This window comes from Cibotium barometz, chromosome 15 (genome assembly GCF_041138505.1).
Source record: "Cibotium barometz isolate CiBa-2024 chromosome 15, ASM4113850v1, whole genome shotgun sequence".
Classification (NCBI taxonomy): domain Eukaryota; kingdom Viridiplantae; phylum Streptophyta; class Polypodiopsida; order Cyatheales; family Cibotiaceae; genus Cibotium; species Cibotium barometz.
The window spans coordinates 55,064,365-55,078,806 of NC_141060.1; the positions used below are offsets into that span (position 1 = coordinate 55,064,365).

Here is a 14,442-nt window from a genome sequence, read left to right on the forward strand (position 1 = left end):
CTTTCTTTACATACAGAGTGGCCTCTGATGGACTGTTCACAAATCCCTGAGTGAGTAGAAAAGCATCTATTTTTGCATACCAAGCTCGTGGAGCTTGTTTCAAACCATACAAGGCCTTTTTCAGCCTGCAAACTTTCCCCTCATGACCATGTTCTGCAAAACCCATGGGCTGAAATACATAAACTTCCTCCTCGAGGTCCCCATGTAGAAATGCAGTCTTTATGTCCAACTGGTGAACAACCCAACCACGATGTGCAGCCAATGCAATGACACACCTAAGTGTCGACATACGGGATGTAGGAGCAAATGTCTCCTCATAATCAATGCCCTTCTTCTGTGCATAGCCCTTTGCAACTAGACGGGCTTTGTACCTGTCAATGGATCCATCTGCATGTCTTTTCAACTTATAGACCCATTTAGTACCAATTGCTTTCTTGCCTTTGGGCAGATCAACCAAATCCCATGTTTGATTCTTTTTAATAGAATCAAGCTCATCCTGCATGGCTTTGTTCCAATGCACATTATCTCGTGCATCCACAAATGAATCAGGCTCATCATCATCCTGTAAACTGGCTGCCATAACCAGATTCAAATCCATGATGTGTGCATGCTCATTGGTCCTTGTTTCCCTACGAGTACGACCAGCAAGAGGACCCTCTAAATGGCTGTCCTGTAATGTCCTCAAATACCATCTAGGTATATGTCTGACCTGTGGTGCCTGCTGCCCCATATTTGGTTCAGCTTCTGGCTCATTTGGCTGCTGAATTTCTGCACCACCTACATCATTTGCTGGCTGTCCTGTACCCTCATGAGTTGGATCACCAACTGTGGAATGAAACTCCATGGGTAGTAGACCTTCAAACACATCATTTTCAGCCTGATTTGCCTCATAACCAGCCATGGATATTTCTGATTTTTCATCAAAAATCACATCCCGACTAGTGAATATCTTCCTGGATAGTGGGTCATATAACCTGTAGCCCTTGCTCTCACGGCTATACCCAACAAAAATGTATTTTGTGGCTTTATCATCCAGCTTCCTCCTCAATTCTTTGGGTATGTGTGCATATGCAAGACACCCAAAGATACGAAAATGCGATACAGAAGGCTTGCGGCCATGCCAAGCCTCAAAAGGAGTAATAGAAACCAATGCCTTTGTGGGACATCGATTCAAAATATGACAAGCACACATGACTGCTTCCACCCAAAAGATATGTGGTAGCCTTTTTGCCTTTAACATACATCTGGCCATCTCCATGAGTGACCGATTCTTCCTTTCTGCAACCCCATTCTGCTGTGGAGTGTAAGGAGTAGTATACTGATGTTTTATACCTCTACTCCCAAGAAAGGAATTCAGCATATGTGACATATATTCCCCCCCTCGGTCAGAACGGAGAGTCTTCACCTTGCATCCTGACTCTGTCTCAGCAAGTGCTACAAAGGCCAAAAATGCATCATATACCTGTGATTTCTGTGTCAAAGGATAGACCCAGCATATACGAGAGAAGTCATCAATAAATGTTGCAAAATAAAAGCAACCACCTAATGACTTCGTCTGCACATGGGACCACAAAGATCACTGTGTATAAGTTGCAACTTTGCAGTTGCTCTTAGAGCCTGATCACGTGGGAAGGAAAACCTGTGCATTTTTCCCAAAATACACCCTTCACAAATGTGATCTGGAGGCTTCTCCATGAGAGGTAGATCTGTAAACATGTTATGTCGCTGCATAAGCATAAGACTACCAAAATTTACATGCCCCATGCGAGCATGCCATAACTCCGCATCAACCATAGCTGGAGTAAGAGTGAATGCATGATAAGCAGACTGATCCACTGGCTGAAATGCATCCAATTGATAAAGTCCATGACATAATGTACCAGTAAGCATCAAGGTCAAGGCATTAGCTTTGTCTCTGACCATGCATTTATCATCATCAAAGTGGACCTGCATACCACAATGTGCTAAAGAAGAAATGGACAACAAATTCTTCTTTATCCCTAGTACATATAAGGCATCTGTAAGGCGGAGAATGGAGCCATCAATGGCTGTGAGCTGAATCTCCCCAATGCCACGAACTGGATATGAAGCATTGTTGGCACACTGAACAGTTTTGCCAACAGGGGCAGGGCCAACATGACTAAACAAATCCCTGCGAGATGTAATATGCTTTGAGGCACCACTATCAAAATACCAAGTACATGCATGCTCTGTCAAACTGAGTGCCTGTGAAGACCAAGAGGCATCATAGCTGCATGTATAAAAACAATAATCCCTGTCCTCAACAAAAGAAGCAGTCTCTGGAGGAGCTTTAGAAGCATCATTAACAGACATCCGAGCTTCCTTTGCCTTCTCTTTGGCAATCCTCTTCCTACATTCCGTGATGTAGTGACCTGGCTTCTTACAGTAATGACATTTGCCCTTCTTCTTGGGCTGTCCATCACTTTTCTTGGTATCTTGTGAAGAACCACCATCACCTGAATTTTGATTTGCACTCTTTGGCTGAGATTTTCCTTTCCCCTTTTGACCTGTAGTAAATGCTTGTTCCGCATTTGTGTTCATATTCATATTCTTCCTCATTTGCTCCTCTTGTAGTAAGAGAGCAACAAGTTCCTGATACTTGAGGGGTTCAACAGCATTCCTCATGCTGAGGTTCAAAGAGGTATGAAAAGCCAAGTAAGATCTTGGCAAAGAGTGCAAGATGGTGGACACAAGCTGTGTCTCAGGAATAATCTCATCCACATTGATGAGTTGTTCTCTCAAATCCTGCAGCTTGTTTAAGTGGCTAGACATATCATCTCCTTCATTCATTTTCTGATTTTCCAGCTCTCTTTTCAAAAATGAGATCCTAGCCTCATTGCGAGCAGCATACATCTGCTCCAAAGTCACCCATGCATTCTGTGAAGAGCCAGTTGAACGGATATGAGGTATAATAGACCTCTGAACTGACAATGCAATGAGTGACAAAGCTTGTGCATCCCTGGCATCCCATGTCTTTTGAGCATTTGTTCTTTGAACAGGCAATGGCTGTCCTGGAGCCTGTACCTGTTGTCCTCGTCCACGAGCACCCCCTTGGGGAGGAGTCTCTGGAGCCAATGGACCTGGACGTGGTTCATCACCACTAACAAAATCCCGAAGACCTTTTGCCACAAGCACATTTTTCAGCATAAAACTCCACAAGGAGTAGTTCGTGCCATCCAATTTGTCTTCCTTAGACAAATATGTGAATACATCACTTTGCTGTTGATTTGCCATTATGCTTTATGCACAATGTTGTACCTGTTTACCAAAAAACAATAGCAGAAACCCTGATAATAACTGTACTCCACTGAATACAGTTCACCCAAATATGCCTGCACTTTCAATCCTCTGAATGTGCAGGTCAATGCACCAATGACTGAGTAGAGCAGCAAATAGCGTACACAATGCCAAAATGCCCCAAAAATGCCCAAATTTGCTGCACCCAAACTGTGCAAAAAACCTGTATATTTCCTTGCTAGAAAATCTGCCTGTCGTGCCTGTATATTTTCACAGAGAAAATAAAAATGCCCAATATTCAAAATATGTAATGCTTACCACTTCTGTATTGTGCAGGTACTCAGCAACTCAGTCGAGGTGCTGTACGGAAGCAGGTACGAAAGCAGAAGGCTAAACTGCAGTCGAATGTTGACGTAGCAGATTCTGGTCGACTATACTGTGCAGGTACTTTGACTGTACTATTGCAGTCGTGTACTATACTGTGCACTGTACGGAGCTGGGCGACCAGTTCCACAGCAGGTCACCTGTACGGCTGTCTACACAGATCAGCAGGGCGACCACAGTACAGTACTGTCCTGCGCAGGTTTGTACAGAGGCGCAGTCTGCGAAGCAGGTACAGTATACACGTGCGCTGCAGGTTCAGATGTACGTTTCAGGTACAGGCGCTGACAGGCGCAGTCATTCGAAGCAGGTACAGTAGGCGGCGCACAGGTGTACGGGCTGCTGGCTGCGCTTGACTGTACGGGCAGGTACAGTAACTGAAGGCGATGCAGGCGGCGCAGACTGGGTGTACGGGCAGCAAGCGCACAGGTGTACGACGCTCAGAAGTACGGGCGGCAGGTTCTGAAGCTGCTGTACGGGCAGTGCAAGGCAGAGCTTCAATGCTCTGATACCAAATGAAGGGAATGGGTGTTAGGGTTAGGGTTTACAGAAGGTACAAACAGGCGTGGAAACCAACACACAGAGAGAACACGACTTCAGTATGCTTGAATGATCAAAAGTGAAGTACAATAGCCACATGATAGTGACCCTAAAGATAAGTGTTCACATGTCCGGCCATAAATGTGCCGCGTGGACCAAAACACTTATAAACTGCATATAAGTGAAACTGAGCTAAACTGGGGGAAAAAACCTCCACTAACTGAAGTAAAAAGTGCCCCAGTAATATACTGATGATCACTAGCACTCCTCTGGGTGCATACACAGCATAAAACCCAACACAACGGAGTTTATTCCCACTTGACGAGATTGGTTTCACTTCACATGCTTGTTTATGTGCTTTCCAGACAGCCTTGGAGGCCTTTTGTTTGGCAGCAGGAGCTTCTATCAATTGGCATAAGTCAGTTGGTTTTTGGATCAGTGATTCTCCTCTTCAGATTGGGGTACAGATGTTGGTTTTACTTGGATTGAGAGAGGATGCTTTGCCAGATACCTTGGTTGTCAGGTGGGCGTTGATATCTCCCTTGCACAACAATTTGCTCCAGTGCTCTTAAGCATTAAAAGCAAACTTCATCACTGGAGTAGGAGGAAGCTCGCGACTTGGCCTCTAGAGCTTTGGTGGTTAACCAAGTTTTGCTAGCCACGACTTGGTTTATCGCTTCGTGCTTTATTTTTCATAAGGGCTGCATTGGCCAGCTTCGTCGCCTTATTCGGAACTTTCTTTGGTCAGGGCTTGATGGAAATGCATACACCAGGGCTATAGTTGCTTGGGAAACCATTATCAGGCCTAAGCAGGAAGGGGGATTAAATATCATTGACCTTGAGGTGCAATGTAAGGCTTTGTTGTGTAAGCTGGTTGTTAGGGTCTTTCTTCTAGGCACTGAGCCGTGGAAGGACTTTCTTATGCAACAGATCACGAAGTGTGTCCCTGTTCGCGGAGGTGACTGGACTCTCAGCTCACGCTTTATTTTTTCGGATGCAGTTCACCGCTCCTCTTCATCCCCCCTGGTTAGGTCCCTTCTACGGGCCTGGGACTGCCCGAGGAGTTTTTTGGTACACATCCCCCCGCGTTCAGCGGAGGAAGTTAATCGGCAACCCATTCTGTGGAATGATTTGATCTTAGATGTGCATGGTAGGCCTCTTGGGGCAGCTATGCATATTCTTTAGGCTGGCCGTGAGACCCTTTGTCCCACAGTGTTGGCTTGGAAGAGATTTCAGAGCCTCACCGAGGTACAGAGATTGGATCTCACGCAGCATTTGAGAGGCTCTAGTCGGAGGATTGCAGAGATTGATGCAGCCATTCCCAACCACTGGATTATTGGATCTTTTTTGGAAGACCATCATCATTCTTGGTTTGGGGTTTTTTTTGGGACAGGTGTTCCTCTTCAGGTTATGGGTCTCCCCTTGCCTAGGGAGGATGATGTACCGGTCTTTTTTTCTGTACAGGATGGATGGCAATTGGAGAGATGTGACGTACAGGACCTTATTGAGGGCCCCTAGATTCGTCCAGTCAGAGTTGTTGGCAGGTTAGGGAAGCACGTCTTTGTTGACCCACCCCCCCCGGGATGATCACACAGAGTGTTAGCCTTTGGTTGTATGGTGGCTACCCTATCAGACATTTGCATTGGGACCCCGGTGAGTGGGTATGGAAGGATGCTTGTAACCCCTTGAAAAGCATGCCTTTTTTCAATTATACAATGCGGAATGCCAGACATCTTATCTTGGGACACATTCAGAGTGTCCCTACTCTTAGACCCCATTGGGAATCTTACTGCATTTCGATTGACATTCAGAGGGTTTTTTGGCGGAGATTGTGGCATTATTATAGGAAGCCACAGATTTCCTCCTTTATCTGGGTTTCTCTTCATGGTGGTTCTGGCCACCAATCAGTGGAGGTCAGTTACTTGTGCTTGCCCAGCTTGCCCTAGATGTGCAGCAGTTTCGGAGTCAGTTTACCATTGTTTATGGGAATGCAGGGAAGCACAGAGGGTTTGGTTTGCGATTGCACACCTCTTTGGTAGGATCAAGAGGGATGCTATCATTTCTTTTGGTTCTCTCATTTGGTTGACACAGTCTGGGCATGAGCTGAGATTCGAGGGGACTGACAGGAGCTTGGCCATTATGGTTAGGCAAGGAGTTGCTCGACAGGTCTTCAGGATTTGCCACTTTCACACTTTGTCCCTCCGGCAGAGAGGTTAGACAGCTCTTGGGAGATTATTGCTAGCATCTCAGCCTGGAATATCTGGAAGGCTAGATGCACCGAGGCCATTGAGGGTACTCCCGTTCTTGTTTCTCAATGTCTTTGCAGGATTTGGAGTGATATTATTCACACCATCATGGCTACCTGGGCCAGAATCCAAGGATCTTCGAGTGCTGCGGAGAGGAAGCGCGGACAGTTTATGAGAGAGTGGGACATTGGTATCTTTTTCACGTCCTCTCACTCGGGACCCTATTGGCAGCACAGGGCTCCTGATTGGTTGAGATCTCCACCTTTCTTGGTGTGAAATCTCCATTTGGTAAATTTTTTCATACTTAATAGAAGTCTCCTTTCTGAAAAAAAAATCATACAAATTTCTTTTTGATTCTTTTGTTACAACAGTGTAAAAAAAAGAACTCAAATAGTTTCTGATGCAGATCACGAGTATACTTTTTCAGAGTGCGTGTGTGAGAGCACGTGTGTGGAGTGCGTGTGTGAGAGCATATCTTGATACAGAGTTCTACACCCACTATTGGGCGCTGATGACGTTAGTGGGGATGTCCTAGTATCTACTCCATACTATGCATAATGGAGTTGATAGTTATATAGTCTTGTGGGTTGACTACCATGAGTATATAACATGCATGTTTCTAAAAGGTGAATTTGGGCATGTTTCTAGGTTCATCTAGGTATATAATTCAGCCGTATTAGCGAACATGCAGATTTCACACTGTGAAGTTTTCGTCCGAGTTGCGGCCAGTTGATATTGTGCTAATTCTTTCTATCTTTAGGGGTGCATTTCCCCTATCAACTACTTATTTGCTGTACTAATTCTTTCTATTTGCTACTTCCCTTAGTGCTAGGCTTCATTATGGCTGAGTCTGCCCTAGATCTCCGAAGTTTTGACAGAAACTTAGTACGAATGGCTGTGTAATATATGCACTTATGTGTGTGTGTGTGTGTGTGAGAGCATACCTTGATACAATGTTCTACACCCACTATTGGGTACTGATGACGTTAGTGGGGATGTTGTAGTATCTAGTCCATGCTATGCGTAATGGAGTTGATAGTTATATAGTCTTGTGGGTTGACTACCATGAGTATATAACATGCACGTTTCTAAAAGGTGAATTTGGGCATGTTCTTGGGTTCATCCAGGTATATACTTTTTCATCATTTCATCATAAATCTAAGAGAACATGAAAAATAAAAAACCACATGAAGATAAACTGTTTTCGCACATTATTTTTTTACTAACCAACAAAAGAAAATGTGTGCTTTTGGAGTGTTCTCGTCCTTTTTTTTTTTGGGGGGGGGGGGGGTGGGGGGGATAAACACACACACACACACACACACACACACACACATATGAAGAAAAAGTGAAAGGACAAATTACAAACAGCTCCTCAGCTGAGGTTGACGATCAAAAGGAACATAAACCACGAAAGAAATTCAGCATCAACTAGTGTCCTATATTAGTGTTCTCTTGTCTTCGTAATATATAAATCAGTAGCCAATGAGGTGATAGCTCAAGTGGTGAAGGTGTTTGCCTAGGACCAAGAGGTCCTAGGTTCAAAACTCCCCTTGGTGCTTCCTCGGTGGCATCGCCTACGGGTGGATAAATAAGCGCCTACGGGCGGCTGTTTACGGATGGTGAAATTTGGTAACTATGGGAGGATCTTGGGCCAAAGGCCAGTTGAAAATATATATAGCAGCATATTCGAACATACATGAGACATGTATTTATGCATATGGGCATGCATTCTTTGCCATCAGCCAAATAAGTGTGTTCTTAAAAATGTCACAAAGCAAGCAACTGTGGGTTAAAGGTAGCACACTGTTCCTCTCAATATCCTTTTGCCTTGATTACTCCACACACCTTTCTTTCATCAGTGTGCATGCATTGCAGAGTTCAATATTTTCCATTCATGGTAGTAGGTCTTTGCTCCATGTACCGTTCAGCAGCAACTGGAGGGAAACTGCTCAAAAACATGACTTGTTGCTGCAGCACCATCCTATCTGCTTTCAAGTTACTCAACCTGTTCTAGGTAAATTGCCAAATGGGCCATAAAACCATAGCATTTCAACCTTTGTCACAACAGTGAAAGCAAAATTCTTTCAAGTTACACCTACCCTCAACCTTTGACTTCGGTTTTATTATGTGATTTCACCTTGGCCTAACAGCCTGTATGGTGTATGAGGTAAAATGTGTACAGTAAGCACGAGTTTTGAAGTTGGAACTGGGTGCACGCCTTAGTTGGTTTAAAAGCTGTAGATATGTATTTTGGAGAAATGCTCAAATAATGTCGCTACATATCTTTCCTGTTGTACAAGTTGAATGAGGAAAACTGCTTCACCTTTCAAGTTGATAAAATAATGCAGCATGGCGGTTTAGGAATCAAGTAGTGAATTCTATGGTGGGCACAATACTGAGTAGGGATGTAGCAATTCCTAGAGTATGTCGTCAAGTTCGATGGTGTGAATAGACTTTCGTGAAGTCGAAGTCTTCATGTCTTTCCTAGGTTTGGGAAGTGTGCCATGTGTTTTGCAGCTGCTTGTGATAGAAAAAAACTGTGTAGTTTCAAAGGTGCCACTCAATGTAATGTGTTATTTTTGCAGCCTTGGGAAACAGTCAGGCCTAACAGTGACAACAAGATATTTAAATCAATGACCTACATTTCAAGTGTCAATGCTGAAAATCATCCAAAGTCTGCTAATGCTGGCAATGGCTTGAGTCAAGTAGATGGTCCCTCACATGTACAGAAGCTGCTCTCACTGCCATCAAGTTCTTCTGGAGGAAACGGAGTCGTAACGGCAAGTGCAAATGCTCTTCCGCGGTGGAGACAAAGGGAAGCCGAGGAAGAATGGTACAGTCTTCCCAGTTTTTCTGAAAATACAGTGAAGGCTACTGAAGATGCTAAGAGTGATGCAACAGGCCTTTTGGTCACTTGTTCGGGTAGTCAAGATGAAAATGATTCTTGTGGCATTGATGGTGATGGTTACAAGAGCAGCTTAAACTGGGTTTCCGGAGTTGCCACTGCAACAAAGTATTGTGAGGGGCTTCAAGGTGAGAAAAATGCCTCTTCAAGCATGCAGGAGTCTTCACAGGTACCCTTGTCTTCTTCTATGCCATTAGCAGTCAATTCTGAGGATTTCCCAGCATTAGTTTTAGCCAATGAATCAAAACATACAGCGAGAAGAACAGCTTTACAATCTTTGCTACACTCTGAAGGAGAAGACAAAGGCTTTGAGGAAGTCCCCGCTTTTGAATTCCCATCTTGTGTTTCAGATCCTGTAAAATTTTGTGAGGTGGGGATGCAAGATGATGCTAAGTCCTTGTTAGCTTTCTCTAATGTTCCGGAATTGGAAGATAAGTCTTTGCCAGTCCGTCCCCAGGTTGCAAAGAACTCCCCCCTGACCAATGGATCAGACTGTGTGTCAACATCAGTCTCAGAATGGTATCAATGTCTTGAGCTGAAGGACAAGGAGCGTGATGAGCTTGTTGAATTGCCATTTCCTGATGTGTTAGAGGTGATAAATGTCCATGGGCTGAAGGCACAACCCTCATTTAACCCACAGAATTCTCTGGAGAGTCCTCTATCAACCGCAAGAGTGTCCTTTTCCCAAGCCATGCAAAATTTATTTCCAACCAATGAAGCAGTAGAAAGTAAGCTGGACTTGGTTTCAGAGTTATTCGATGAACAGAGTCAATTGAAGAACATGGTAGTAGGGTGCCCCTTGAGCAAATGAAGACGATGTCCAATGAACCTGGATTATGACCATCTGAAGTTTAAAGAATCATAATGCTTCTTTTGAGTTCCACACTTGCAAATAGGTTTCTAAAGGTGTACCTATAATGCTGTCACATTGTTGAAAAGCACCATAGAGTGCAGTATAATCTCAAGTGAAATTCTAAAACCCAGTGCTACGTTTAGTCTCCTGTGTGTGTGTGTGTGTGAGAGAAACATGCCAAAAAGGAAAGTTACACCCACACATCTTTGCTTTTGTCAATGGGGTTTGTGTAACGTATGAGGTCCTGTATAGAGATGGTAAATTACAAACAATGCATCGACAAAGAACCAAAATTGACGTTGTAAGTCCTGAAGTAAGACTTTCAAACATTATCACAGTTGACTCAAAGATGGTGATAACGGGAAAATTGAAGTAAGACGTTCAAACATTATTATAGTTGACTCTCAAAGATGGTGATGGTATTTCTGAAGGGAAAATTGAAGTGCACTTCGAAACACGCACTCCCCAGGCAAGTGATGGTGATACTTTTAAAGGGGAATTTGAAGTGCACTTCGAAACACGCACACCCCGTGGAACTGTCAAGGTGATCGAGATGATATTTGATTTTTGAGGCATACCATGCATGAGAGTTCAAAACCATGTAAGCATTATTTATTTCTCCTGCCCATGAGAGAGTTCAAAACCATGTAAGCATTATTTATTTCTCCTGCCCATGCTGCCCCGAGATGATCTTGACTGTTGAGACCATGCTTTTTGAGTGCGCGATTCCAGATCAGATAAACATAATATATATATATATATCAAGGTCACCACGAAACGCTTCACTATCAAAACGAAACAATACTGAAACGATTTATTTTGGAACAAAACGTTTCAACACCAGGTAGGTGTACAATGAAACGTTGGACCGAAACGATCATATACATAAAATGTGAAGGTACTGGCCAATAGTTATAAGATGATATTAGCATATTTATCATCAGTAAACAAAGAAGACATACAAAAAAAAAAGAGAAAAGAACAAATAGGATGAAAGAAGCAAAGAGAGAATTATAAAAGCTAAAAAGCACACAAAATCACAATCCTTTTCCCCACATGAAACAATATGGTTTCAATGTTCACATGAAACATTTCAACACTGAAACGTGAAACGAGTTTCATGGTGACCATGATATATATATATTAACCGAGCTGTAAGGTTCTCTTAACAAATATTTGTGTGTTTGTGAATGTTTCACATAGCATAGCAAGCGCGGGGTTTTTTAGACGTAAACAAGGATTTGATCGCACTGCTCGTGAGCGCAAGCAAAATTCATGGCATGGAAGACCAATCACAAGCGAGGGAACTTGGTCATTATTGTTGATGTGAGAAAAGTTTCGGAACCCAGTGCTAGTTTTTTTTTTTTTGTTTTCATAGGCTCGATACTCTCTCTAGTCAATATATGTAAAATTTTGCTAGTTAGAATTTTGAATGCTTTGTTAGAAAAAAAAAAGAGTTTTTTGGAAACAATCTTGAGTAATATATATATATATATATATATTCATTACTTTATCTTTGTATTATCTTAAGGAAGAGTTTCACAAAGCTGCCATGTGGCAAGAATTTGGAGGTTCGGGAAGGGGAGGAGGAGGTTTGGATAGAATTTGAATTTAGAGTCTCAAAGACGTGTGAAGCATGGGTTGCCCACTAGTTCTAATAAATACACATTTCATCAAGGGGCTTGCATGTCATTATTATTCATTTCACTTGTCACAGGTTAAGGAGGTTAAGTACGCTCTGTACAATATGCAAACCCCATCAGTTTTGAAAGCCTTGCACGACGATAAATATGTAGTGTCTTTTTGTTACACATGTACAAATGTGCGTTCTACCATGCTCTTAATTAGGTTTGACCAAACTTGATTTGTCATGTCCAATGCTCACATTCTAATCAAATACCAAGCAAGATTATTGAAAGGATTAATGGACTAACAAGGTGAAAGCTTGATTGACTCAACAAATAAGAGATTAAAAGGGCCAATCATGGCATAGCGTTTAAGGATCCTCCCCTCCTTATATACTCAGGTCCTCATGTTGAAAAGAATTTCCATGCACTTTATCCTCCTATTTAAAAAATTGAATCATCCTATTTCGATTTACAATGTCGCTTATGTTAGATGTATCCATGTCCCTTCCAAAATAGTATGGGATACATCTAACAGATATGTTTTTTTTTTTTGGCAATACTTGAATTTTTTGGACGTAATCCTTTTGTTTCTAGTGATAACATCTTAAATCATCATAATTCAAATGGCAAAAAGTTTGTAGAAGAGTGCTTGCATGAATTGTACGTTCTCTCATAAAGGTAAATTTAGTTTGTCTTTCTCCAACATAGGTCTTAACGTACCCTCTTATACTTGATTGACTCTGTATGACCATTAGCCTCACTATGATCTCCACTACTCATTCAAAGTTGTCTACCCGACTTGCTAAGTTGTAAACCTTGGATCTCTATTATTAAATGCAAAGGATTCGAGCAAGACGTAATATTCTTGATAAATAAATCCATTACTTGTGGTGCTTCCACTTTTCCTATGTAGGAACAAATTGCTCTATTTCTCTATAGCAACATTTCTTGGTCTTAGCTATCCCATGATAAAATTTGCAACGGATTGAGACTTAATGTTGAAAACAATGCACATATTGGCCCATCTTGGATACTTTATATGCTCAAACTTTGAGACTTAACGTTGAAAACAATGCACATATTGGCCCCAACGGCGACCTAGTGCAATGAAAAAATTGAAAGTCGAGTCCCAAGATTGAGGGTTCAATTCCTCGCTTTGTAAGCGGTAGAATGCATGGGTGCGTTGGTGTTGGTGTTGGTGTTGCTCTTTCAAATTTTCAACTAACTAAAGAACAATGCACATATTTCAGCCACGGGTAGAAAAGCATTTAATAAGCCCAATTGTTTTCTTGACCCCTGCAATCATAACAATCCCTTATCATTTGCACTCTCACATTCTTTTGACTCCAGGATACTTTGCAATTCCTTTCCCACCTCAATCGTAAACTTACAATTTTGTTTAGTCTAAGCTGATTCCTCACCAACGTTTTGAACCTAGTCATTTTGAGCTTCTAGTATTTGTTGCAACGTATCAATTTTTGTAATACGAAAGCTCATTCCCTGTAACGCATCAACAAACTTTTGTTAAGGAAACTCTACTTAGTGACCACCACGACCACTCTCTAAACACAAGAGTAACTACCCCCTCTTCAAATGATACTAGCCTCACCACCTGAGTAACTACCCACTCTTCAAGTGATACTCGCCTCACCACCTGTCTATGCATAACCTTTGGTCCACCCTCATGTAAACCCTGCTTAGACGTTCACACAGTTAATACCACTGATTGATTAGCACGTTGGCCACTTCTTCCTATACTCCTTGCGCGCTCCCGAATGGCCCAGATATTAAACACAACTTACTTTCTCTATATTAAACACAACTTACTCCCTCTCCGAGAAACACGAGGATTCTTAGATTTTTGAAATTTGAAATGAAAGTATAAATAAGGTTTCGTTTGGATTCATAAATGGTATTTATTATTTTTCTTTAGTATGTTTTTCCAATACAAGATAAAGACCATGCTACCACCCCTAGCTCTTCAAACCTAGAGCCATTTCTTTATATTTATATAGTATAGGCATACATACATATACCTATATATGTATATACACTAATATATTATATAAATACCTACTTGTCTTATATAAATGGTATTTATTTCCCTTTAGTATGTCTTAACTCTTTGCATCAATATAAGATGAAGACCATTTTCTAAAAGCTTTCACCCTAGCTCCTCAAACCTAGAGCCATTTCTTTATATTTATATAGAACACACACACACACACACATACATCTATATAAGTATATATAGATGTATATATGTATATATACACGTTTTGACGAACATTTTTAATCCTTTAGCTCTGGGCTATTTTACAAGCTTAAGAGTAAGGTAATGGTACTGTTGACTGCTATACAAGGCAAGGTTTATTATTGCAAATGATTATGGTCAGAAGAAAGGCATATATTATGATGAGAACTTTGTACTCAAGTCTCGTATGACTACAATCAGGTGTACTATTGCATTGGTAGCATATCGTGGTGGAATGTACATTAGTAGGATATCAAAACTACCTTCTAAAATGGTCATTTGCATTAGGAGGTTTATGTATCTCAGCCTCGTGGTTTTGTTGGGAAGGGACATGAGTATAAAATGTGAAAGTTAAGAAAAGATTTATATGGGCT

General features: G+C 41.9%; 1 protein-coding gene across 1 annotated transcript in view; it reads left to right on the top strand.

The window, feature by feature from the left end:
* The window catches only part of LOC147631440 (uncharacterized), a 111,056-nt gene extending 100,744 nt beyond the window's left edge, over positions 1-10,312 (top strand). The window contains exon 13 of the mRNA XM_086809188.1: positions 9,014-10,312. Coding sequence (XP_086665314.1) covers positions 9,014-10,144 — 1,131 coding nt within the window. The 3' untranslated portion in view covers positions 10,145-10,312. The remainder of the gene's footprint in view (positions 1-9,013) is intronic.
* Positions 10,313-14,442: the final 4,130 nt, after the last annotated feature.